Genomic DNA, 26,272 nt, shown 5'->3' with positions numbered 1-26,272 from the left:
TCGTTGTGGTCTCACATCCAGATGTTGCTCAGCTCTCTCCTCAGCTCTTTCTGCTCCACACTCACGACTGACTGAAGTGAACCTGAGTGACAACAACATGGAGGACTCAGGAGTGGATCAGCTGTGTGAGGGGCTGATTAGTGAAAACTGCAAATTAGAGAAACTGAAGTAAGTGAACAACAAGGGTGAGTGTGTGTGTGTGTGTGTGTGTGTTGAATTTTATTTCTTCTGACTTTATGGCTCTTTATGTTCCACACCCACCATATAAACATTGTTTTTAATCAAGACAAGTATCAGTGTCACATGTGGGCAGACAGATGAATGTGACAAGGAATCAGCTGCAGATTTTGCTTTAATTGTTAAATTCTTAAAGACAGCATTGTGACCCTGAGCCCCTCACCCACAGTGGTCTCTTTCATCCTCTCGTTGTCCTTTCTGTTCAGCCTGTTGTTTTTTTTTTGTCCCACAGTCCCACGTTGTCCATTCTTTGTTTTGGTCTTGACCTTCTCGTCATCCTCTTGTTATGAACTAGAGAATCCCAGCATATAAGTCCCAAATAATAGAAATCAAAATATCCACCAGAGGGGAAATCATCAAACTCTGGGTAGGCACCAAAAAGGCAATGAAAATCTTTATAAATACAAAGGCTTATTTTTGGAAAAAAAGGTCTAAGGCACAAAATAAACATCACAGAGCATAAGAGGTGTTGCTGAGCAACAAAGGGAATCCAAGGCAATAAAATCAAAACTCCGTAATGATGAAAGCACAAGAATAGTCACAAATGTAACTAAATTCAGCACAGTAGGAGGAGAATCAAAAGGATTAGAATTTCAAAGAGTGTGGACAGTATGGTGACACAGGAGGTGACCACAGGAGAACAGACAGCTCTGCAGGTGTCCATCATTACTGGCGAGTCTTCTGTGAAGTCAAAGTTACAGTGAACTTTATTGTCATCTCAACCATATACAAGTATACAGATAGACGAAATTCCAAAGCTCAGGGTCCACAGTGTAACAACATGAAGTGCAAATAATAAATTAAAAATAGAATTAAAATTTAAATTTAAAATTAAAACACAAACAAGACAAGTCATTGTGCAAAGACAAGAGAAAGAAGTAACATCAATATTGACGTGTAGTAAGCAATATGAACATTGATGCAATGTATGGTGTGGTCCGGCCGGGATGCCCAGGAGGACGTGAGGAGGGCTTGTGCCTCCTCCAGACCATGAGGGGCATCCGTCCTGGTTCTGTTGGCGACCACGGGTCGAGGGCATGGAAGCCCTACCCTGTAGGGGCCCGTGGTCACCGCCAGGCGCCCCGATGCCGGTTTATCCCGTGTGGTCCTCGGCCGGGGCTGGAGCCCGGCCGGGATGCCTTGGAGGACCAGAGGAGGGCGTGTGCCTCCTCCAGACCGAGTGGGGGCATCCGTCCTGGTTATGCAGGGGCCTTGGGTAGGGGCTTTGAAGCCCAGCCCTGTAGGGACCCGTGGCCACCGCCAGGCGGCGCCCAGTGCCTAATTGTCCCTGGAGCCCAGCACTTCCGCCACACCAGGAAGTGCTGGGGAAGACTTTATGTGGCGCCGGAGAGCTGCCAGGAGGACAGCCGACACTTCCGCCACGCTGGGGCGTGGCTAAGGAGCAGATACTGGAAACACCTGGTGCTCATCCGGGAGCATTATATAGGCCACCTCCCTCCAGTCATTGGTGGATGTCGGGAGGAAGCAGACAGAGCTGGACAGAGAGGACGGGAGGCGGCTAGGAAGGCATAGAGACTGTGGGCCTGGACATTGGGGAAATCGGTGCAAGAAGGCACTGGGGTGCACGTGAGCAATTTGTAAATAATATTATTGTAAATAAACGGTGTGTGGGTGAAAATATGTTGTCCGTCTGTCTGTGCCAGGGCCAGCGTTCACAATGGTATTTGCAATCTATATACATAAATATAGTCAAGAGATATGTAATATAATAAATTAATAATAGATATAGATAATACAGAAATTATCAGTGTATGATAATAGTTGTTTAAGACGTGTGAAAACAATGACAGTTCAGAATGTTTCACAGCAGAAGGATATCAAGGGTGTCAAAATCCTTAAAGGTCAGTATGAGATTTTCAGTTCTTCTCTCCATGCACACTCGTCTTTACAGGACAGCGGCTCGCATGTATAAAAGTTCTGTTTTCAGAGGTGGTTGAGGCCATATGGAAGATCCCAGGAGTCTGACACCTTGGGGTAAAAATTCTTCTGCAGCCTGGCACATCTGGCCCTGATGCTGCAATATCTTCTCTTGGATGGCAGAAGTGTGAAAGTCCATGTGAGGGGTGTAAGGGGTCCTGCTCAACGCTGCATGCCTTGTGGACACTGCGTTTGTAAAATATGTCCTGTAGTGAATGGAGAGCCACCCCAATAATGTTCTCTGCTGTCTTCACTATCCTTTGCAGGCGCTTGCAGTCGGATATGTTGTAGTTGCCATACCAGACAGTGATGCAGCTGGTCAGAACACTTTCAATGGTGCCTCTGTAGAATATGGTGAGGATGGAAGGGAGAAGACTTGCTTGCTTCAGCTACCTCAGGAAGTGTAGTCTCTGCTGGGCTTTCTTGATTAGTGATGAGTTGTTATGCATCCACGTAAGTTCCTCAGTTATGTGCACACCGAGGAACTTGGTACTCCTAACAATCTCCACATCTAAATTGTTGATGCTGAGTGGGATGTGAGTAGGATGTGATTTTCTGAAGTCCATGATTATCTTTTTGTCTTGTCGAAATTGAGAGATAGATTGTTGTCTTCACACCATGCAGCCAGCCATTCCACCTCATCTCTGTATGCTCTTTCATTATCCCTGCTTATCAGTCCCAGCACCGTTGTACCATCCGCAAACTTGATGATCTGGCTGGTGTTGTGCGTGGGTGTGCAGTCGTGAGTCAGCAGGGTGAAGAGCAGTGGAATAAGCACACAGTCCTGTGGTGCTCCAGTGCTCAGTGTGATGATGCTGGAAGTGTTGCAGCCCATCTGAACTGACTGGGGCCTCTCTGTCAAGAAGTCCAGGACCCAATTGCAGAGGGTGGTTTAAGGCCCAATCTGCTCAGTTTTACAATCAGCTTTGGAGGGATGATTGTGTTGAAGGTGGAGCTAAAGTCTATGAATAGCATCCTGACATATGTGTCTTTTTATCGAGATGTTTCAGGAGAGGTGAAGGGCAGGACATATGGCATCCTCAGTTGACCTGATGACCTGTTTGAGTGGTATGCAAACTGAAGAGGGTCAAGGGAGGCAGGGAGATTCGTCTTTATGTGTGACATGACTAACCTTTAGAAGCACTTCATGATGATTGGCGTGAGTGCAACTGGTCGGTAGTAATTCAAGCACTTTCTATCAAAAATAGTCAGTAAAGCAGGACATAAGCCACAGATCTGTGGAGGAGGCACACTGAAATAGCCAGAGGGCTTACAGACCAACAGGCCGACACACATTATGTGACAAGTCCAGACACTGAGAGGAATTCTGGGAAGGCGACGTGTCACTGAGGTACTGCAGAGTGTGAAGTGGTGCCCTCTTGTGTTTGTAACTCACACTTGCATTTCTTGTGGACATTTAAAAGAAAGATCTCCTTGTGAAATAAGTGCAGGCTATCAAGTGACTTTCTAATCAGTCCAGTGTATAGCGCCTTTTATGTTTTTATACACATAAAAAGCTGCAGCTTGCTGATGTGATGAGAGGTCCAAACCCCGGCTTCACAAATTCTTCTTTTGTCATTTCAATCCACACATCTCAAGTCCTCAATGGCAGCAGATGATCAAATGGCCGACTAGAGATGTGAATATTCTGAGTGTCACTCTACAGCCATTAAGGACTCCTGTTACACTCGCCCTGTGTCGCCTGTCACTCTGGTCACTCCATCATAATTCTTAATAAAGTGTCAGCTTTTCCATTTTTATAAACTGAACAACATGTAATGCAGAAATCAAACTTGCTGTAGAATATTGTCCATCTAGCTTGTGTGCTGTTTAATCATCTTAGCATTTTTAAATCCTCTAAGCTTTTCATAATCAGTGTTTTGTCTTAGTAGAGTGATATTTTACTCTACTTTCCCTTTTGTATTTTTAATGTGTAGCCTTTGTCAGAATGCATCAAATCTCCCAGACTTACCATGTATTGTACTTTATAACTTCTCACCACCTTCTCTTCTACATTTATAACCTCAGGCAATTAGGTGTAGTAAAAGACAAGCAAGAGTTAAGTTACACTTTAAATAAAGTATTATTGATAATATTCATAAATAATAATAATTTGCAAAGTACAAGTGAGTATTAGCAGCAATACAACCTGATAACTGGTGTTGTGTAGTTTCAGGTGGCACACAGACTTGTTAGTTACTTAAAATGTCTCTAGTTAAGGCATCATTTGTGGTCAGCTTTCTTCAGAACAGGCTGCATGCCTGTCTCAATATGGCTGCTGAGCTGTACTCTTCATTGTGTTCTCCGTTTCAGTTCATGGTTTTGAGATGCTCCTTCATCAGTTGGTCAGTGAGAGAGAATGAGGGTAAAGCAAGCAAATTTATAGATTTTCTGTCCACACCCTACAGCCAATGGGGCATTGTGGTACTTAAAGACTTCTGATACAAGCCAATTGCAAACAGCCATACGTCAGTCCAATGGGGCACAGAATACCTTCACACCTGCCACCTCACCAAAACCATCTGTTGAGCTGATGTTTACCAGTTGGGCAGTCTGGCTTTCATGTGGGGTTGACTGAGATGGTCCTACTGATAATCATTGGCCAGACTTGTTTTAGGCATTTCTCCCAACCCTGTCGTAAAATTCACTATCCTGACTTAGTCCTGGCGGTTAAACATGAATGCTTCTCACTAATGAAATACTAATATTACATTGCTTTGCCTAAGTTACAAATAAAGACATACAAAATATTTATCAACTTGTATGCAAAATTTCACACCACAACAATCCGTGTGTATAATAAAAGGACACACAGCACCTTCAAGACAATGATGACAATCTTTAAACAATCAAAGGCTTCTTGAGCTTCAGGATTTCACACAAATTTCAAAGAGTTTATTAGTGGACTGGAAATTGGAGAGTAAACAGCACTGAAGATGTCCATGAAATAATGATAAAAATTCACTGTCTACAAATTGTTGGATTTTTTAACAAAAATTAACAAGCAGGTGTGTTTTCAGAAAACTACCATGGGAAAAAGCCAGAATTAAATAAAAAATTAAATGTGTAGTTTTAGACAGTTATATTGAAAAAAATGTTATATTTCACTACAGTCTTATGTTGTTAAAAAGAAAAAATTAGCTTGTTATAATCTGTACACAGTGAGTTTATATGTAAAAGGCAAAATGGCGAAGTTCATGCAAAAGATAAAATGTTGAAAATTAGTTTGGAAATAGCCCTGACAGCCAGATTTGACACCAACAATAACTCATAGATAGATAAATACAACAAACAAATGAACTCACTTATTTACTTACCCTACAGTTCCCCTCAAGGGGAAATTTGGCTTTGTACAGAAGCTCTTAAATAAATAAATATATAAATAGATAAATGAATATATGTACACACAAGCACACACTCCAGAAAGAGTCAAAAAGCAAGACAATTAAAAAGAAAGAAAACTTCTGACTTGGCAGCCCCAGTCCCCATGAGGTGCTATACAGACGTGCTGCTGTTGGCATTAAGGACCCCCATCTCGTTTCTTCATACACTTCTGCTCAATGATTCGTTGGCTGAAAGTCCTCAGTGTTGGTGTAAATTAGTACACATCCTCTCTGTGACACACCGACAAAGTGTTAACACCAACACTGACTTTCTCACTGCTGCTTCATGATTTTTACTGCCATGATTTTGCCCAGTGGTTTCCTTTGTACCCACCATGATGTGACCTGAGTAAGTTGTGCCCTCTTCAGTATTTACTTTAAAGCTATTAAGCTATAAAGATATTATTAGTGCCCATAAAATGTTGTTTGCACAAAACTGAAAAGACTTCAGGGCCTCCATATAACACAGCTTAAGAAGATAAAACAATGCTTATCTCAACAGGCTTCTTTAAAGTTAAAGGTGAATTCTTGAAAGCAGAGATTTCTTTAGATGCCGGTAGGTACAGAAGGCACTGCATTATATATGAATCAGCTTTGAATTTAACATCTTTGAGCAAAGTGCTCAAATACGACTCTGGGGAAAATGCTCCTCAAGTTTCCATGTCTTAAAAGTGAGTGGGAAAGCATGGGAATGAAAGAACAGAGGAAGGTGCTATAGTGAATTATTTGAATGATATACTGTACAACACACTTGATTGATCTCCTTTGTGAATTTATATTAATAACAGTTTAGTCAGAGTAATGAGTAGCAAGGGCTTGCTGGAGAATATAACAAAATAAAAAGAACACTATTTGAGCTCAAAATGTCAAGTCAAGTCAAATTGGGGAGCATGCACTGATACAGGGTGTTGCTGCCCCACTACACGGCGAAACAACTCGGGATCCCGGTTTTCAACCCCCAGGCAGACACGCAGTCCAGTCCCACACTCCAGAAATGACCCTCTATGACCCATAGCCAGGTGTTAAGTGGACAACTCCTTGGCCTGGTCGAGCCACTCGGGTCCCCAACAATGATAATCTTACGAGCGGATCACCCTCGGGAAAGCGCTATATGGCCATAGTGCGTAACTGTCACTCCCTCACAATGCAGGTAATATGCGTCATTTGGGACACCATGAGCAACACAAAATCAAACCAACGGTACCCAAGGATTTTCCAGAGAGACACAGTACCAAAGGAGTTCAGTCTTTGTCTCATGTCACTGGATAGCGTCCATGTCTCACAACCATATAGCAAGACAGGTAGCACCAGGACTCTAAAGACTTGGACCTTTGTCCTTTTCCATAGATATCGGGAGTGCCATACACCTCTTTCCAGCAACCTCATGACCCCCATGCTCTCCCAGTCCATCTACTGACTTCACAGGAATAGTCACCAGAGACATGAATTTCACTGCCAAGGTAAGTAAATCTCTCAATGAGGTCATCACTCTCTCTGCAAACAGACACACTGCTGATGGCCATGCCCAAGAGGTCATTTAAGGCCTATATCTTGGTTTTATCAGGACCCTTGCAAGCCCAGAAACTCAGACTCCTCACTCAGTCTCTTAAGAGCTCCAATCAGAACCTCCATTGACTCCGTGAAGATCACAGCATCGTCAGCAAAGTCACCAACAGATGCCCCACAGCTGCTGGACCCCACGACCTTGCCCAACAAGCATTGAACAGAGTAGGAGCAAAAACACACCCCTGACGAACCCCAGAATCAACTGGGAAAAATGCAGGTGGTCCTGTCTCCACTCTGCACAGTACTAACAGTACCAGTGTACAGGCTGGCCATGATATCCAGCAACCTCGAGGGATCCCGCAAACCCTCATGATGCTTTGCGAAAATCGACAAAGACTGCAAAGAAACTCTGCCGATATTCATGTTTGCACTCTATGACAACCCTCAGTGCCAGGATGCGGTCGATGGTAGACTTCTTAGGCGTAAAACCAGACTGTTCTGGTCACTGGTAGGTGAGCAAGTGATCATCCTTCCCTTTCCAGGTAGGAATGACAAGTCCCCTTTCCAGTCAGTTGGACTGATCCCAGTCTCCCAAATGGAAGAAAAGATTGCTTGCAATGCCAGGAGGACAGCCTTACCACCAGCCTGAAGAAGTTCACCCTGATACCACAGATCCCTGCAGCCTTTCCCCCTCAGCTGGCTCACCACCTGTGCAATCTCAGTGAGACTGGGTGGTTCACAGCTAATTGGAGGATCAGCCTCAAGGACCATTGACTGCTCGAAATTTTGTGACATAAAAATAAAAGTAGCTATGAAAGAGATTTACTAAAGTAAAAGTAAAATACAAATAGTTGAAAAATGTACTTCAGTAAAGTAACAAAGTACTTGTACTTCATGATTTTACACCTTTGAGTTAACTGGAAACATTTGGCCTTCATGGAACTGACTGAACCTTGATTAGAAAACAAGGCCTCTTCAAGTAAGGCGTCATCAGCTAAGTCTGAATTTCATAAGCTCTCTTCGTGGAATACCACCCTGCAGGTCTGACTGATGGCGTGTTGTCAGATACTCAGGGGTTCTTCGTTTGTCTCCTTTCTTTGTCAATTAGGGCAGTGTGGTGGCTCTGAGTTTACAGATCTGTGCTGGCAATCAGACGGTTGCTTCTTCAAATCCCATAAATGTTAAAGGTGATTCCACTTCATTAGGCCCATGAGTAAGGCCTTTAACCTGCAATTGCCCTGTCCTGAGTATGACGTTATCCTGCATCCAGCCTTGTAAGCAGGTCCTCCAACATGCAGGGAATCTTGGAGACTGGTGGCAGGATTGGCACTCCAGCCACTGTAAATAAACCTCACACTGTTCAATCCCAACTGAACTAGTGTGGTGCTGAGGTGCCCTGCACTCACGTCCTAATCTGGAGTCCTGAGGTGATGGGTGTGGAAACTCACTGTATCAGTACATGATCCTAAACCCTCTCTTTTAGTCAAATGTGTGAATTCTCCATGGCTGATGGCCTTTGGTCTGCACTCACAATTTGAAACCATGTCTATTGATTTAATGAATTTTAACATTTTATCTGAATTTTTATGATGTTATTTGTAAAAGTTCATAAAGCCCCTGTCATCTTTAGTCCACCCTCTTTCTGTCCACTGTCCTGAGCAGCTTGATTTACTAAAAGAGACAGCAGAGAAAAACAAAAGTCAGTCCTGAAGAAACGATCAGCTGTTGTGAGAAATTCAAACTGTGAGGACACAAAGATTGCAGTCATGTGACCCCCAAACATCCTGTCTAGTCATGTGCCAGCAGATGGTGATGTCAGCACGTCACCCATTCATTTGATCAAATCTCTTAAGCTGAATGTGCAGAGCTGTGAATGGACAGCAGTGGTCAGCAGTCATGGGGGTCACTTCACAGTCTACTCAGAGAAAGAGACCCTCACACCATCGCTGTGCTGGGCTTTGGGATGCTGACCATCTGTAGAAAGATAAGAAAACTGAGCTCAACACCACTGAGGCCTTTATTTGACAGAGGTCAGCTGGTCAATGGCACTAGTCAGTAAGTGAGGTCTGACTGGTCACGGACAGAAGTGTTACATGTCAGTTGTGTCCTCACTGTCCATTATGTCATTCATCGAAATTGTAGGTCTAGTCTTAACTATTCTAGTCTAATCAAGGTGTCACAATAGACTTGATAGAGTGTCCACATTGTCTATTCTGGATGTCACCTTCAAGTCAGACAAAGTTTCCACATATTCTGATTGGTGAATGACAGATAGAATTCTGCATTTGTCACTCTGTTGCCATCAACTGTGACAACTCCATCTGGACACTCATGTGGAGAAAAATGTAGGTTTAGGAGACCACCTTTTACCAGTCAGGATGACTTGAAGAACAAAAGACATAGCCAGGCGTGCAGAACCTTCATGGGCAGCACTGGTCTTGGGTTCAAACTGGGTTTCAGTTCAAATGTGAGCAGGTCAGTGACACACTTTGAGTGTTCAGCTCTGCTTGTCACTTATTGAGACTCCAGGCTATATGTGTTTGTATTTATAGAGAACTGAAAAACAAACAGGCAGTTTTAGATGGTATCCTGATGAGGCTGACCTGAGACAAGTGACAAGTGTCTGAATGAGAATTTTAATGAGTTGACAATGATGAATATAAAGTGAAGGATTGTGGGAGAAGTGATGACAATAAATTTGGACCGGGGTGACAGGTTCAGAGTGTGACATTGTCTGTTCTGACTTTATTAAACTGAATTTTTGGTCACTCGTCGTCCTAACATGGTGACAGTTGCTCCTCATGTTGTCCTGTCAACAGTCCAGTCAAATTGTTACTGACATGTCTGACCAACAGACCACATGTGGACATGATAAACAGGAATGTACTGAAATAGAGAACTGCATTTAATAGGGTAGAAAACACAAATGTGCTGAGCTGATGTCCTCCTCACTTCTGTGAGCTCATCAGATGAAACTGCATGGAGGAAAAATAAGAAAAACTGAAGAAGAGTTAAAAAAAGAAAGAAGGAGAAAGAAAGAAAGAAAGAAAGAAAGAAAGAGAAAGACAGATAGCCATGAAATCCGTGTGTGCGTCTTGTCTTCACACCACATGATGTCTGTCCCTCCATTCTTTTCTTGTCTTCTTCTCCATACAATCCCAGTGTTGTCTTATTACATTTCTTCTCTAAATATGTCTCACTACAGAGGAGACTCCAGCAGGTCACATGCATTTTGTTTTTCTGCTCTTCTTGTTTCTCTTTGACTTTTATTTCATTTCTAAGATGCTCTTTCATCTTTGTTTCTGGTCTTCCTACTCGCTGTTTCCAGTTTCTTGTTCTCTCTGTCATCATTGTGATGAGCCTCTCCTCTCCCATCCTGCATGTGTGACCTGAGAGACCCAACTTGTGTTCCTGACACTTCTCTCTTTATCTCCACAGCCTGTCAGATTGTGGTGTCACCTCCAGATGTTGCTCAGCTCTCTCCTCAGTCCTTTCATCTCCAAACTCACGACTGACTGAACTGAACCTGAGTGGCAACAACAGCTTGCAATATTCAGGAGTGGATCAGCTGTGTGAGGGGCTGAGGAGTGAAAACTGCAAATTAGAGAAACTGAGGTGAGTGAACAACAAGTGTGTGTGGTTTGTTGAATTGCATTTCTTCTAACTTTATTGCTCTAACTGTTTTACCCCCACAGTACAAACGCTGTGTTTAATCAGGACATACTGCTTTGTCAGATTTGGACAGACAGACAGATGGACGTGAGGTGGACTGACATTAAATAAATGAAGACAGCATTGTGACCCTGAGCCCTCCTTCACAGTGGCCTCTCTCATTGTTCCATCCAATCTTTAACTTTCTTTCTTATCCCACAATGCCATTCTTAATCTTGTCCCCCATCCTTCTTTGTCACTTTCCTCCCTCACACTCCTCTGATGTCCTCACTAAAGTTTATTAAAAGTCACTAAAACAGAATTAGAAGAAGAAACACTGTGAGTGGGGGCAGAAGAGCTGACTAGAGTGGCTGTGGACAAACAATTAGTGTAGGACATCGGAGATAAGGAGAGACAAGAGAAGGAGAGCAAGAAAGAGAAGTCAAAAGAGAAGAAAAGGGAGAAATGAAACAAGAAGATTAGGAGAAGGAGTGAGAGTTGAACATACAAAAGAACAGGAAGAAAGGCTGACAGCAGCAGTAGGAGTTACCAGCCAACCACAGCATGGAGTCTGCATGTCCTCCCAGTGTCTGTATGGTCTGTATGCATAATCTGGTTACCTTTAACAGTTCAAAGATCTTCATGTTAGGTGAACTGGCAGTGTGTGTGTCTGTGTGTGTGTGTTCACCCTGTGATGGACTGGTCACCTGTCCAGATGTTGTCCCTGCCTTGTGCCTGATGTATGCTGGGATAGGCTCCAGCTGTGCCTTGACCCTGCTCAGGATAAGCAGATTAGTAACTTGGATGGATTAATGGTGAATGATGTTGAAACTGAGAGCACAATCAATGATCTGAGTTTACCAACACCACAATCTTTACTCAACTGAATGAACAAACAACTGACTGGTGAGCAGAGACACATGGCATTATGGGAAAGAGGAGTGGGAGAAAGAAAATGAGATGGGAACTGATGACTTTGGAAAAAAGGAGTAGGAGAAGAGAAAAGAACTGAGAGCTGGAAATAAATACAAGAAGGGCAGTGACAGGGCATCACCACTAGAGGGCAGAGCTGAGTGGGGAACTTGAAGACCTGCAGATCAGGCTGATTATTATTTTTATTATCACTTCCTGTTTGACTGATGCCTTTAAACAAGACGACACACAACATTTGAGATACAATTGGCTCCATGTCTTTGTTTTATGATTCGGAGTTACAGGCAGTTGAAGTGACTCCCTTGTGGTCACACCAAGTCAGTGGTCGAATTTTTAAACCTGCAACCTCAGAGTTTGAAGTTTGATGTGTTTGATCTGTCATCTTGGAATAAACTTCATCCATGATGTCAAGACCTCTTTAGAAAAAGCAAAACAAATCATAAAGGACCCCAGTCACCCTGCTACAGAATTATGAATACCTGAACTGTGAGATTTAAGAACAGTTTCTACACCCCGGTAATAAGGCTACTCAGTTGTCATATGTCTGTAATCAAAGGAGTGAATGAAGTGGCACAACGTCTGAGGTTCTTGTGTATGTGATGTCGTGCTTAGTATTATTTACTGGGATTGTTACTAATATTAGATTGAAGGTTGAACTTTAACTCTATCTGATATTTTATGTTGAAGTTTGTTTTCCTGCTTTATGATAAACTAGTAGAAGGACTAAAAACTGGACTGAACACCACTGAGGTCTTTAGTGGATGGAGGTCAGCTGGTTAATAGCAGAGGTCAGCATGTCAGCTCTGAATGGGCAAGGACAGAAGTGTCATATGTTAGTCTTGTCCTCACTGTTCATTATGTCATTGATCCTAAAGTCCAGTCCAGTCTGTGTTCTTAGTGGTGTCACAATAAACACACAGAGTGTCCTTATCGTCTGGTTAGTGTGACTTCAGGAGAGTTCATCAGGATAAACAATCGAGCATCAAGCTCTCCAGTGTCCAGCAGTGACCCTCATGCTGCATTGCGTCCTACAAATCAGACAAAGTGTCTTCCATTCAATTCAGTTTTATTGTCCTAAGAGGGAAATTTAGTTTTTCATCAGGTTTTGCAGAGGAGACCACAACATAATGTTAAGGGCACAATACAAAATACACAGCCATCAAACATAAACTAAATACAAATAATTAAAATATAGCAGTGAGTGTAATATTTCTAGTAGAACATATTAGACATCAAAATTAAACCAGCATTTACTCTTAACTGATGATTGGTGCAAATGCTACTCTTCATCATCTCATGATTTAAGACTTTATGTGTTAAGTAAAATTTCATTTATTTAGAAAATAAATAGCAAAGAGAATTTGAACTTGTTGCTTTTTATCCTTCTAACCTTCAACCTGTGACCTGATGGTGAAACCTGAATTGTGAATGTAGTGGACGAGTTGTGTCTGACAGAAGACCCTCTGCTTTCTGTAACACTTGTTTGTTAAACAGGACTGTGAGATTGAACTGTTCACAGTCCTTGTTATTTTACAGTTTGGTTTATTCAGTTTTTGTTTTGACATTAAGATTTCCAAACCAGGCTAGCAGTTTATAAATACAAACAGACTCAATACGAGATTTATAAAAGAGTGTCATCATGGAAGGACTCACATTACAAAGACTCAGCTTCCTTAAACAGTTTAAAGGGCAGCATTGGCCATTACCCAGCTGAAAGGACAAGGGTAGAGAGCAGCTGTGAGGCACTACCTCCTCTGGGATGCTAGAGGGCAGCCCTTCTGGGTAGCTGTGGCATCAGGGAAAGAAAGAAAGAAAGAAAGAAAGAAAGAAAGAAAGAAAGAAAGAAAGAAAGAAAGAGTTTGAGTTTTAAAATACCTTTTATTAAACATTCAAACATCATTACAAAATCAACAAACCATCAATAAAAAGAACATCCTATGTAACTATGAATGCGTATTTTGCTGTAGTATCCTAATAGTTAATTCACAAAACAAAAACACACTCGTCATTAACAATTTTACAAATTGCATTCATTGCACACCACTGTTTTATAAATGTATGCAAATTATGGGTCATCGTATAAAACTTGAAATCTAATAAAATTCTTATTTTTAATTGTGCTTTAAAGAAACCCACCAAGTCAGACTCCCTGTCACTCTTAATTTTTTCTTCCTCGTGATATAAATGGCAAGCTTAGCCTGTCCCAATAAAAAATTTGCTAATCTGCCAACATTCTTTTTTGCTTTCACATTAGCCAAACCATATATAAAAATCTGATTGGTAAAATAAACCCCCAAGACATTAAAAACACTGCCAAGTACAGATAAAAGAGGTTGAATCCTAAAACAGTAAAGAAAACAGTGAAAAACAGTCTCTCTCTGTTGGCAAAAAGGACACAGCTCTGAGATGTTGGGGTTAATTAAGGACAAAAAAGAGTTAACTGCCACAATCCCATGAACAATTCTCCATTGCAGATCGCCAGTTCTCTTATTCAATGGTGGACTGTACAGACTGTCCCAAATGGGGCCGACACCCTCTACCCCTCCCAATTTATCCCTCCAGGGTGTATCCTGGTATCTGCATAGTTGAGGCTGATATCGAGCTTGGACACACACTTTATATAGCTCCTTCCCTTCTGCAGAGTCAAAAGAAAGATATTTAGTTCTTCTCCTGCCATTTTCCCCCATCAAGTTCTCATTGGCATTGATTAACAAATTTGGAAATGCAGACAAAGGCTCTGGGTAGTCTGTAGCATTAAAAAAGTCTTTCAATAAATCCTTAGCAGCTGAAGGTATATTCAAAAGAATCTGCCAAAAATCTTTCTGCTGTGCGCACTGAGCTCAGACCTAAAGCTGCAGCCACTGACTCTGCGCTTAGCCAACTGAGTAGCTGTGGTTGAATCAACTGTTTAATTTGTAGAATACCAGCTCTGATCAGGCGTTGTTTCAGAGATGTTGACTCTACAGCCATGGTAGAGACAACTGGCAATTCTAAAGTCCAATATAAATTTAAGGATCTTTCCTCAATGCGACAATCCAACTGTTGCCAGATTCTCAATATACTTCGATAAAAATCTGAAACATTACCTATGGGGAAGGAATCACTGTCCATTAAGAAAAGCGCGCGGTCCAATTTCAGGTTGCCAACTTGGCGCAGGAGAGCACACGCTAGTGGCTTCCAGGACACAGCCATATGACCATAAAGCAGTTTTGCAGAGTTTGCAGTCTGAACGCATTTTTCTGCTAAAAATGTCCACCAGTCCTTGTCCTCCTGCACTCCTGGGTAGATGCAAAATACCTCGGTACAGCCAATGCTTCCCATTCCAAAAAAAATTAATCAACTCTCTTTGCACTTCAGTAATCAGGTCAGGTGGGGGTTCCAGGCATGCCAACCTGTGCCATAGAGCAGATGCGACAAGGTTATTTATGATCAGCGTCCGTCCTCTATAAGACAGTTGGGGAAGTAGCCATCTCCAGCGTTGTAAACGGTTTCTGACCTTTTCTGTAACGCCTTCCCAATTCTTACTGTCACTGTTTATGCCTCCTAGATGTAATCCCAGGTATTTAATACCATCTCTTGACCATTTCAGTCCAGAAGGCAATGAAAGAAAAGGACCCATCCAGTTACCCAATAGCACTGCAGAGCTCTTGGTCCAATTGACTTTAGCTGATGATTCTTTTTGGAACTCATCCAGCACAGACACCAGCCCATCCACATCTTGTTGTGTTCCAACTAATACTATGAGATCATCTGCATATGCTGAGACCTTCAAAGGCACTGAACACTCGGGGACAGTCAGTCCACCCACCACTTTCCTTAATTTGATCAGCAGGGGTTCTATAGCCAGGGCATACAACATGCCCGATAAAGAGCAACCCTGTCTAATCCCTCTATCTACTTTAAACGGAGCGCTCAGCCCACCATTGATTTTCAGTACACCCTGAATGTCACTGTAGAGCACCCGGACCATGGAAACAAAGCAGGGTGGGAAACCAAATCCCATTAGTACTCGCCAAAGGTACTGATGCTCCACCCGATCAAAAGCCTTCTCCTGGTCCAAGGAAATTAGACCACCATGTAGACCAAACAATTTGCAAATTTCAAATGTATCTCTGATAAAAAAGATGTTGTCATATATGGACCTGTTTGGTACACAGTAACTCTGATCAGGGTGAATGACATGACCCAACACCTCCTTCATTCTCGTAGCCAACACTTTAGAAAATATTTTATAGTCAGTACAAAGCAAGGCTACTGGCCTCCAGTTCTTAATATTACAGAGATCTCCTTTTTTTGGAATGAGGGCAACAACAGCTCTTCTACAGCTCAAGGGGAGGAGACCTTTATCTAAACACTCTTGAAGAACCGCAAGTAGGTCCGGTCCGATGAACTCCCAAAACAGCCTGTAGAATTCGACAGTAAGTCCATCAATACCTGGAGCTTTCCCGGTGTTTAAACTTGCCAATGCCCGCGAGAGTTCTTCAAGGGTAAGTCCTCTCTGTAAAGCTGGTAACTCCTCCACTGGCACCTGCGGCAGTCCCTTAGTAAAACCCAAACAAGCATTGTCCTGTTCCATCAGCTCAGATGAGAAAAGCTTAGAATAAAAATCAACGGCAAATGCCCTAATTTGAGAAGAGCTTCTCATCTCACTTCCAGAGGGGTCATGTAAACAATGAATTATTCTGCTTTGGCCCTGTTTTCTTTCCAGCCCAAAAAAGTACTTGGTTGGAGCATCACACTCAGTTTCCGCTTGAAAACGGGCTCTAACCAAAGCACCTTGTACTTTATAATCAGTCAGTTGTGCGAGGGCAGCCTTTCTCACTTTTATCATGTCCAGGTTCTCACTGCCCTTAGAGGAGTCCAAGTCCTGCTGGAGTGCTGCTATCTCTTCCTCCAGTGCTTTCATAGAATCATTCAAACTCCTTGTGACATTCAGAGTATACTGCTGACAGAACTGGCGAATCTGCACTTTACCAACATCCCACCACTGACTCAGAGAAGAGAACTGACATATCCTTTCCCGCCACTGTGTCCAAAAGTACCTAAAACAATTTTTAAAATGGGAGTCCTGACATAAAAGCTCATTAAAATGCCAATGAGAGCTTTTTGACTTTAAAGATGAAAGAAGAACATTGCAGGTAACTAATGCATGATCAGAAAGGCTTGTTGGCACAATGACACATGAATTAAAACGGTTAAGATGGTGGTTAAAAGTATAAAACCGATCAAGCCTGGCAAGTGAAAGGGTGCCACCTCGCACCTGTGCCCACGTGTACTGCCTGTGGCCCCCATTCAGAACCCTCCACACATCCTTCAATTCATATCGCTCAATGAGCGCTTTCAGCTCTCTGGCAGATCGCGGGTGGGGCTCTGCATGATTCCTGTCTAGTGCATCATTAAGGGTGCAGTTAAAATCCCCACCTAAAAACACACATTCATCCGGTCACACTCTGATAAAGTACGCTCAAGACATTTAAAAAAGCGCACTCTTTCACTGCCAAGTGTTGGTGCATAAACGTTAATAAAAACCAACCGGCTGTTGTCCAAGTCAACTTTTACTTTAAGCATCCGCCCTTTTATCACTTCAAGGCAGACACCGATGTCGGACACACTTGTTTAGATATACCAATGGCAACACCAGAGCTGCGTGTTGACCCGTGACTAAAAAACACGTCTCCTCCCCAGCATTTCTGCCACTCAATTTCTAGAGCAGTTTCACTGTGCGTCTCCTGAAGGTAAGCCACTGTCAGATGCTTCCCTCTCAGGAAGTCGCACACTTTCGCGATCTTAAGAGGGCTCTTACATCCTGCAACATTAAGACTCCCAATTTTAAAATCGTACATTGTTAAAAATGATAATGCAACCAAAAAATGCTATACCATTAAGTAATATATGAAATGCAGATTTTTGAGCCATTATTAACAAGTTGTTAAATAGCAGTGGTACGTAACTTTCTTAAAATACTCGAAGCCTCCACCCTCCTTGTCTGAAAAAACCTCAGTGCCCGATCGTTGCTTCATTAACCGTTTAACGGAGGAAATAAATAATTTAACATCCGGAAAAAAATTCTGCACATCCACTCTTTTCCCCTTTGTTTCAACCAGAAAGGCTCTAATTCTGTAGAATCCATATCCTTCTGTGGTGTCCTGACTACTTTCCGACACAACAGAGGAATCAGTTAAATACCCATCCTCCCCACAATCTGAAACCGAGGACGCTTCAGTGTCAGCCGCAGCTGCAGTCTCTTCAAAGCTTCTTTTTTTAAAAGCAACTTGCTCGTCTGTCCCACAAGGTCTTTTAATAGCCTTCGGTGTTTTGAAAGTACTGTCGGAGCCGACACACTCCATTTCCATATCACCCCATATGCTTGGGACCACTGATTCTATAGTAGAGTCCGATACCTCCAAAACACCCGACTCATTAACAGTGTCTCCAGACTCTGATACAGGGAGGTCTTGATTTTCATTATCCCTATTCAGTTTGGGATCGGCATTAAGTGAATCGCTGATCAATTGGACCAACGCAGTCTGATCGCTAGCAGCGTCTTCATTTTGAGCAACAGCGATCCCGCCGCTACTTTCCGCTGTGTTATTTAATGCAGACGCCGTCTCTGCCGCATCTGTCTGATTCCCAGGGCGGTCGGGGGTCTCATCTGGGGTCAGTTGCTTGCCTAATTCTGCAGTTTTAACAACATCTTTGCAATCTCTAGCTACATGACCAGCTTTGCCACATTTAAAGCATTTCATCGGTTCCGATGTGACAAAGATAACGTATTCGTAACCATCCACTCGGAATCTCAATGCTACGTTTAACTCATCCGCTGTATTTTTTAAAATCATTAAAACTTGCCTCCGAAAAGACATCACATGCTTCAACTGGGGTGCTTTACATCCCAAAGGTATTCGTTTAATCTGCGAGATTAACTGTCCATAGCGAGATAGCTCTCTTTCAAGGGTCTCGTTAGATAGAAAAGGAGGTACATTAGATAGGGTAATCTTTTTTGCTGGAGTTGTAAGGGCATTACGGGGTTAAAGTGTCCTTTATAACAACTCCATTTTCTACCAATCTGTGGACAAAATCCGTTGTAGCAACAAAATTACCACCGCTGCTCATTCTTGAGGCTGAACGAACATTGTCACAGCCTATTACATTTCCTACAGCCATTACACATTCTTCCAGAGAACAGGTCGTTTCTGGCATAAGCTTCACTCCATGTTGTCTGGTGAGTTTTTGAAATCACCGTTCCGAAAACGGACTCCTCCTGAGGAGGCCATTCTGGCCTTCCTCAGAATAAACCAATCCAACAAAAAGATAAACAGTTAGAGACAGAATAACAATTAAGAACACAAAAACAGGAAAAACAAATAGTGAATCACAGACCTTCAAACTCTCCCGCTCTCACTCTCACTTTCTCACAGAGCTCCGCCCACTCACCACTCTCGCGAGAGAAAGAAAGAAAGAAAGAAAGAAAGAAAGAAAGAAATAAACTGTGTTTTTGTCTTTAGGACATTGTGTTCTTCGACGGAGCAAATAAATAAAGGTGTGCTGTGTGGCAGTTTGTGCCTGGCATGTGTGTGTTGGGATCAGGATGGCTGTACACACCACTGTGATCCGATGGCTTCTGTGTTTCTCTTAACATTCAGCTGTGAGTCTTTGATTGCCCTCAGATATTAATAACTGTCAATGATCTCCACTGCCTGCTCTTTTATGATTGTTTCTTGTTGCTGCTTCTAAGTTTGATTATTAGTTCCTTAGTTTTTGTAACGTTGAGGTGTAGAAAAGACTCATCACACCAGTTCACAAAGTCATCTCCTACTGGACCAGGACTGGTTTTATTCACACTCAGTAGGCTAACAATCAGTGAGTCGTCAGCACATATTAAGAGGAACCTGTCCTCAAATTTACTGAGACCACCATTAGTGTAGAGGAGTACAAAAGAGGAGAAAGAACAGACAGGGGACCTGTGGATGAGGACAACATGTCAGACAGACAGCCCTTGACTTTCACTCTTCAAGTCCCATCTCTTAAGTCAATCAGCCATCCTACCAAAGTCGAAATTAAATTCTTTAATAAGTTTCTGTTTAAGAAGGTGAGGCTGAATGGTGTTAAAGGCTGAAGAGAAGTCTACAAACAGGAGCCTCGCATGAGTCTTGGTGCTCTACAAGTGGTCATTCAAGAGATGAAGCAAAGTGACATAAGAACGCACAGCTCTTTGCATACTGAAATTCTTCCTGGCTTCACTCCTAAATGCACTTTCTTTTAATTCCCACTGATGTCCTCAAGTACGTAATTCACCCTTAAGCTAAAAAGAACTCTACAGGATCTCCTTTACCAATGCCTTTGAGGATTTTAAATACCTGGATGAGGTCCCCACACTGTCTCCTCTGTTCAGACTAAGCAGGTCTGAATTCTCTGAGTCTGTCACAGTAGGATATGTCCTTCAGTCCCATGATGCACTTGGTTACTCTTCTCTGCACATGGCTTCAAATGCTGCTATGTCTTTCTTATATCATGGTGACCAGAACTGCATACCATACTTCAGATGTGGTCTCACTAGTGTATTATATAGTTTGAGTATAATGTCCCTGCTGCTGGTGACCACTAGAGCTGCCAGTCTGGAGTGGTAAATGACAAACAAAAATTCCAGTTTGTCATCCTCACCCCATGGTCACCTGTGACAACTCCATCTGGTCACATGAGTGCAGGACGCCGTCAGTCTCATGTCTGTGACGTTCTTATCCAGTGTTGATGTCCACATGTCAGTCTGAATGACTTGGCACCAGTCAGTCCAGCGTGAAGGCAGGACACCCTGTCAGGTACAGTGGGATGCAAAAGTTTGGGCAACCTTGTTAATAGTCATTAATTTTCCTGTATAAATCGTTGGTTGTTACGATAAAAATGTCAGTTAAATATATCATATAGGAGACACACACAGTGATATTTGAGAAGTGAAATGAAGTTTATTGGATTTACAGAAAGTGTGCAATAATTGTTCAAACAAAATCAGGCAGGTGCATAAATTTGGGCACCACAAAAAAGAAATGAAATCAATATTTAGTAGATCCGCCTTTTGCAGAAATGACAGCCTCTAAACGCTTCCTGTAGGTTCCAATGAGAGTCTGGATTGTGGTTGAAGGTATTTTGGACCATTCCTCTTTACAAAACATCTCTAATTCATTCAGGTTTGATGGCTTCTGAGCATGGACAGCTCTCTTTAACTCACACCACAGATTTTCAATTATATTCAGGTCTGGGGACTGAGATGGCCATTCCAGAACGTTGTACTTGTTCCTCTGCATGAATGCCTTAGTGGATTTTGAGCAGTGTTTCAGGTCGTTGTCTTGATGAAAGATCCAGCCCGGCGCAGTTTCAGCTTTGTCACTGATTCCTGGACATTGGTCTCCAGAAACTGCTGATACTGAGTGGAATCCATGCGTCCCTCAACTTTGACAAGATTCCCAGTCCCTGCACTGGCCACACAGCCCTACTTCATGAAGGAACCACCACCATATTTTACTGTAGGTAGCAGGTGTTTTCTTGGAATGCTGTGTTCTTTTCCTCCATGCATAACGCCCTTGTTATGCCCAAATAACTCCATTTTAGTTTCATCAGTCCACAGCACCTTATTCCAAAATGAAGCTGGCTTGTCCAAATGTGCTTGAGCAGACCTCAAGCGGCTCTGTTTGTGCTTCCTCTGCATCACTCTCGCATACAGCATCTCCTTGTGGAAAGTGCGCCGAATGGTTGAGCGATGCACAGTGACTCCATCTGCTGCAAGATGATGTTGTAGGTCTTTGGTGCTGGTCTGTGGGTTGACTCTGACTGTTCTCACCATTCGTCGCTTCTGTCTATCCGAAATCTTTCTTGGTCTGCCACTTCGAGCCTTAACTTGAACTGAGCCTCAATATGTTCCTAACTGTGGAAACAGACAGCTTAAATCTCTGGGACAGCTTTCTGTATCCTTCCCCTAAACGATGATGGTGAACAATCTTTGTCTTCAGGTCATTTGAGAGTTGTTTTGTGACCCCCATGTTGCTACTCTTCAGAGAAAATTAAAGGAGGAGGAAACTTACAATTGACCCCCTTAAATACTCTTTCTCATTATAGGATTCACCTGTGTATGTAGGTCAGGGGTCACTGAGCTTACCAAGCCAATTGGAGTTCAATAATTAGTTCTAAAAGTTTTGGAATCAATAAAATGACAACGGTGCCCAAATTTATGCACCTGCCTGATTTTGTTTGAACAATTATTGCACACTTTATGTAAATCCAATAAATTGAATTTCACTTCTCAAATATCACTGTGTGTGTCTCCTATATGATATATTTAACTGACATTTTTATCGTAACAACCAACGATTTATACAGGAAAATAATGACTATTAACAAGGTTGCCCAAACTTTTGCATCCCACTGTATATAGCACCTTACTTTATACGAATGGCAGTGGTCTCGTGTTCACACTGCCCTTCAGTGTAAAGTCAGAATACAAGTGGCCATTGAACCTTTGTGTTGTTTGTCCTTCTGTCTGTCTGTCTGTTTGTCCTCATGTCCTCACTTCTCTCTCTTCTTCTCCACAGCCTGGCTGATTGTCGTCTCACCTCAGATGTTGCTCAGCTCTCTCCTCAGCTCTTTCTTCTCCACACTCCCGAATGACTGAACTGAACCTGAGCAACAACAACATGGAGGATTCAGGAGTGGATCAGCTGTGTGAGGGGCTGAGGAGTAAAACTGCAAATTAGAGAAACTGAAGTAAGTGAACAACAAGTGTTTGTGTGCGTGTGTGTGTGCGAGTGTGTGTGTCTCTGTGCTGTTGTTTTATTACTTCATGAGGACATAAATCTGTTTACACACCAACATCATGGGGTCAGTGAACCTCATGGGGACAAAAATGTGCAACCTCATAAAGGTAATGCATTGGAACATGCAGCGGACACCTTTTTAGATGCCTCTTATGCTTTTTAAATGAGGCCCCAAGTCACGATTTGAACTGGGAAGTGTGTGTAAAATTTGCTCTATAGCAGTCCTGTAGGCTGGAACCAATATTGCACGATAGACAGCACCCCATTACTCATTCACTCACTATACTTCTAATATATGCAAATTACAGTGACGTCAGATGTATGGCTGAGCCACAGTCTGATTTACACTACATGTGTTAACAGCAATGGACAAGGTAGAAGCGGTAGTGAAACATTTACAGCAAAATATAAATATGTTATTAAGATTTATATTTAGCATAATATATATATATATATATATATATATATATATATATATATATATATATATATATATATATATATATATATATCTATACTAATAAAAGGCAAAGCCCTCACTGACTGACTCACTGACTCACTGACTCATCACTAATTCTCCAACTTCCCGTGTGGGTAGAAGGCTGAAATTTGGCAGGCTCATTCCTTACAGCTTACTTACAAAAGTTGGGCAGGTTTCATTTCGAAATTCTACGCGTAATGGTCATAACTAGAAGGTATTTTTCTCCATTTACTGTAATGGAGTTGAGCTCGAAAGCCGTGGGGGAGTTTAGTGTGACATCATCACGCCTCCACGTAATCACGTGAACTGACTGTCAACACAGTGCGTAGAAAACAAGGAAGAGCTCCAAAGCGCTGAAGAAAACATGCATTATGTAATTGAGAGGCAGCGAAACAATAAGAAGCGGCGAGTGAGATATACTACCATATTCATGAGTGCTGCTACTTGGAAGAAAGCGGTGTAAACCTAAAGTTTAAATTAAGTTCATAGACAGGCTACGCTGGCGTTTGTCATGCCAGGGTATCGGGATACAAGTTTAATGAGAGGGCGCTTGGATATAAGCGAGAGTTTTGATCACTTTGTAACTAAGTTAAAATTGCAGGTGAAGGGCTGTGCTTATGCAAATTCCGAGAGACTGTGTTTGTGGGGGATTGACAGTTAAGGCGGGTGGGGGAGTCACGTCATCATCTCCCCTCCCATTCACCTCATTTCGCTCTGAGCTGAGCTCCGCGGCTAACGCCGTCTTCCGAAGCAACTTCATCACACTGCCACCAAATACTCACAGAAAAATCCACAAGTTAATACACACGCTGTCTCTAGAGTTTCTCCACACTCAATGTATTCCTCGCCTCCCTTTATACCCTCTGATCTCCCATTTCAATTCAGATGCCTCCAATTTCCAGTAAGGCTCAGCTGTGCGATGACAAGTAATATGTCTCAGGGACAGACCCTACAAAATGATGCCATTGATTTCACGCAAGATTGCTTTTCTCCTTGACAACTATACTTACATTCTCAAAAGTGAGCTCGCGCACCTTAGTCATATTACAACGAATTGAAGCCAGAATCGTTTAAGTGCCATTACATTATTTAAGATAACATTAAATTAAGCGTGGACATCGCAACATCACACAAGATAGCAGCTCATGAGAACTTACTGAACGCAGTACGAGTGATCACTTCCATGCATCAAACCTGGCAACATTGCTTTCCTCTTGGACAAAACTATACGTTGCATTCTCAAAAGTTATATATATATATATACACCCCGATCTACATACTGTCAAATAAACGACCCACACTCCATGGCGCAACATGAGAGGCTTTGCCTTTAAGCGCTGGCGTCTTAGGTTCGATTCTCGAGAGTGGGTGCAGTGAGTGTGTACTGCCTGATGAGCCCAGAATTAGAGCTAAGCACGTGCAGCGTCACGGTTTGAATTATTTGATAGTAAAACTATTTTAATATATTCAATATATATATATCAGCTTAACGATTCATTTTACCCTCATAACCCCTTAGTTTGGGAAGAAGTATGAAAAATATGAGGTTAGCAGAAAACCAGATCACCAATTTAAGCTTTAGGAATCATAGATACTTTATTCGACATCAATAATTGTTTTGGTAAAGCCATACTCGGTGTTATCCTCCTTCCATGTTATAATATTTCCGACTAGCCAAGATTAAAAGCGGTAAAAAGTAAGAGCGGCGAGGTGACTCAGGCAGGCAGGCTGACAGCTCAATAGCTCAATTTGGATATAAGTAGGTTCTATTTAGTTGCCAGAAATATCTTTGGTAGGAATGGAAGTTGAATTTAGTCTTTAAATTTCTATGGTGACGAAAAATTTATGCAATGATGATTAAATTTAACTTTCATTCCTACTAAACATATTTCTGTCGACCAAATAAAATTACTTATATTTAAAATTTAAATAGAACTTGAACAAATACGATAGTTCATAATATCCACGCAGCAAGTGCGTAAGATTAGGAGTCATCCGTTTTAACAAGCAGCATATTGCACTGATATGAAATAGCCTGCCCATTTAATTATTTAGGAATGGATAGATAAATTAAGATTTTGTACAAATAATGTTTTAAATTTTTCTTCCTCAATGGATTCTGGCACCCCAGCAACAGCTCCTCGCACCCCAAAGGAGATATGTGTGTATATATATATATATATATATACAGGTATATAGATATATATATATATATATATATATATAGTATAGATATATATATATATATATATATATATATATATATATATATATATATGTATATAGATAGATAGATAGATAGATATAGGTGTATGTAAATGTGTGTCTGTATATATGTAGATATCTATGTATATATATGCCAGCAACACTCATGACAATGACAAAACAATTACATTGTCAATCATGTTACGTTATTATTAAAATGTTTCCTTTTCTTTTTCATTACTTCTTTAACACACTACTTCTCTGCTGCGAGCGTATTCTGCTAGTATATATATATATATATATATATATATATATATATATATATATATATATTTATATATATAATATGATAAAAATATGTCAGTAATAGCGAAGAAAAGTTTTAGATATGACTTGAGTCAAAAATTGATCTAAATCATTTGTGATAAAATTTAAGAGTCATCTACATTTAAATGCTTTAATGTTTATATTTTTCTGTTAATCGTAAGAATTTCTTTAAGTAATAATTTTAAGATTTATATGCAGTGGCTAAAGCGTTACCATTGTAAAATGGCGGATGTAGTTCTTTTGTTAGAGTCTTATGGTCCAAAAACACTTAACAGGAAGCAAGAATAAACTACAAATCCCTACCGACCTTCTAATGAAGCTGACGGACTTAAATCGATTTTTACCTCATTACTATCAGATTATTTCTTGTTAAAAATTTTAATTTTATGTTTATGGTTGTAGTAATCGATTATTGGTGCTAGTCATGCTAGACCTGCTCAGGTCATCAAGTAACTGCTTCAGAAATAAGAAACTTTTTTAATAAGCAATAATGTGCATTTAAATAGTTTTGTCAGAATATATGGATATTTGGCCACATAGAACGGTATTCAAAATTTAAAAGATACAAGGACTATCTACATTGTTTTAACCTCCTTACTGTTAGATCCAAGCGTTACTCAGGCTGCAAAAATAGTACTAAAATCATTAGTCCTGAGCCTCAATCGGGTGAAGGTATAGATGTGTTTTATGCAAGTGTTACAGCTGAATAAAACTTGGGTTGTAAAAGCACTGACAGCGTTAGTGCGGCGTTACTTGAGTAGCTGCAGCAGCGTATCTGAGATGCGGCGGGCTCCAGCATTACCTTAGTA

General features: G+C 41.6%; 1 protein-coding gene across 1 annotated transcript; it reads left to right on the top strand.

The window, feature by feature from the left end:
* LOC120522393 (ribonuclease inhibitor-like) lies at positions 1–22,324 on the top strand. Its single transcript, XM_039743360.1, has 3 exons — positions 1–168; positions 10,503–10,679; positions 22,229–22,324. The coding sequence occupies exons 1-3, from the start codon at positions 98–100 to the stop codon at positions 22,302–22,304; spliced, it is 324 nt and encodes a 107-aa protein (XP_039599294.1). The 5' UTR covers positions 1–97; the 3' UTR covers positions 22,305–22,324.
* Positions 22,325–26,272: the final 3,948 nt, after the last annotated feature.

Source organism: Polypterus senegalus, unplaced genomic scaffold, assembly GCF_016835505.1.
Source record: "Polypterus senegalus isolate Bchr_013 unplaced genomic scaffold, ASM1683550v1 scaffold_2397, whole genome shotgun sequence".
Classification (NCBI taxonomy): Eukaryota; Metazoa; Chordata; class Cladistia; order Polypteriformes; family Polypteridae; genus Polypterus; species Polypterus senegalus.
Note: the sequence above shows the minus strand (reverse complement) of the source record. Positions and strands in the feature narration are given on the sequence as shown.

Coding starts and splice junctions, on each gene's coding strand:
- LOC120522393 (XM_039743360.1), top strand. CDS start 98: ATGGAGGACTCAGGAGTGGATCAGCTGTGTGAGGGGCTGATTAGTGAA. Junction 169..10,502: donor TGCAAATTAGAGAAACTGAA/GTAAGTGAACAA, acceptor TTATCTCCACAG/CCTGTCAGATTGTGGTGTCA. Junction 10,680..22,228: donor TGCAAATTAGAGAAACTGAG/GTGAGTGAACAA, acceptor TCTTCTCCACAG/CCTGGCTGATTGTCGTCTCA.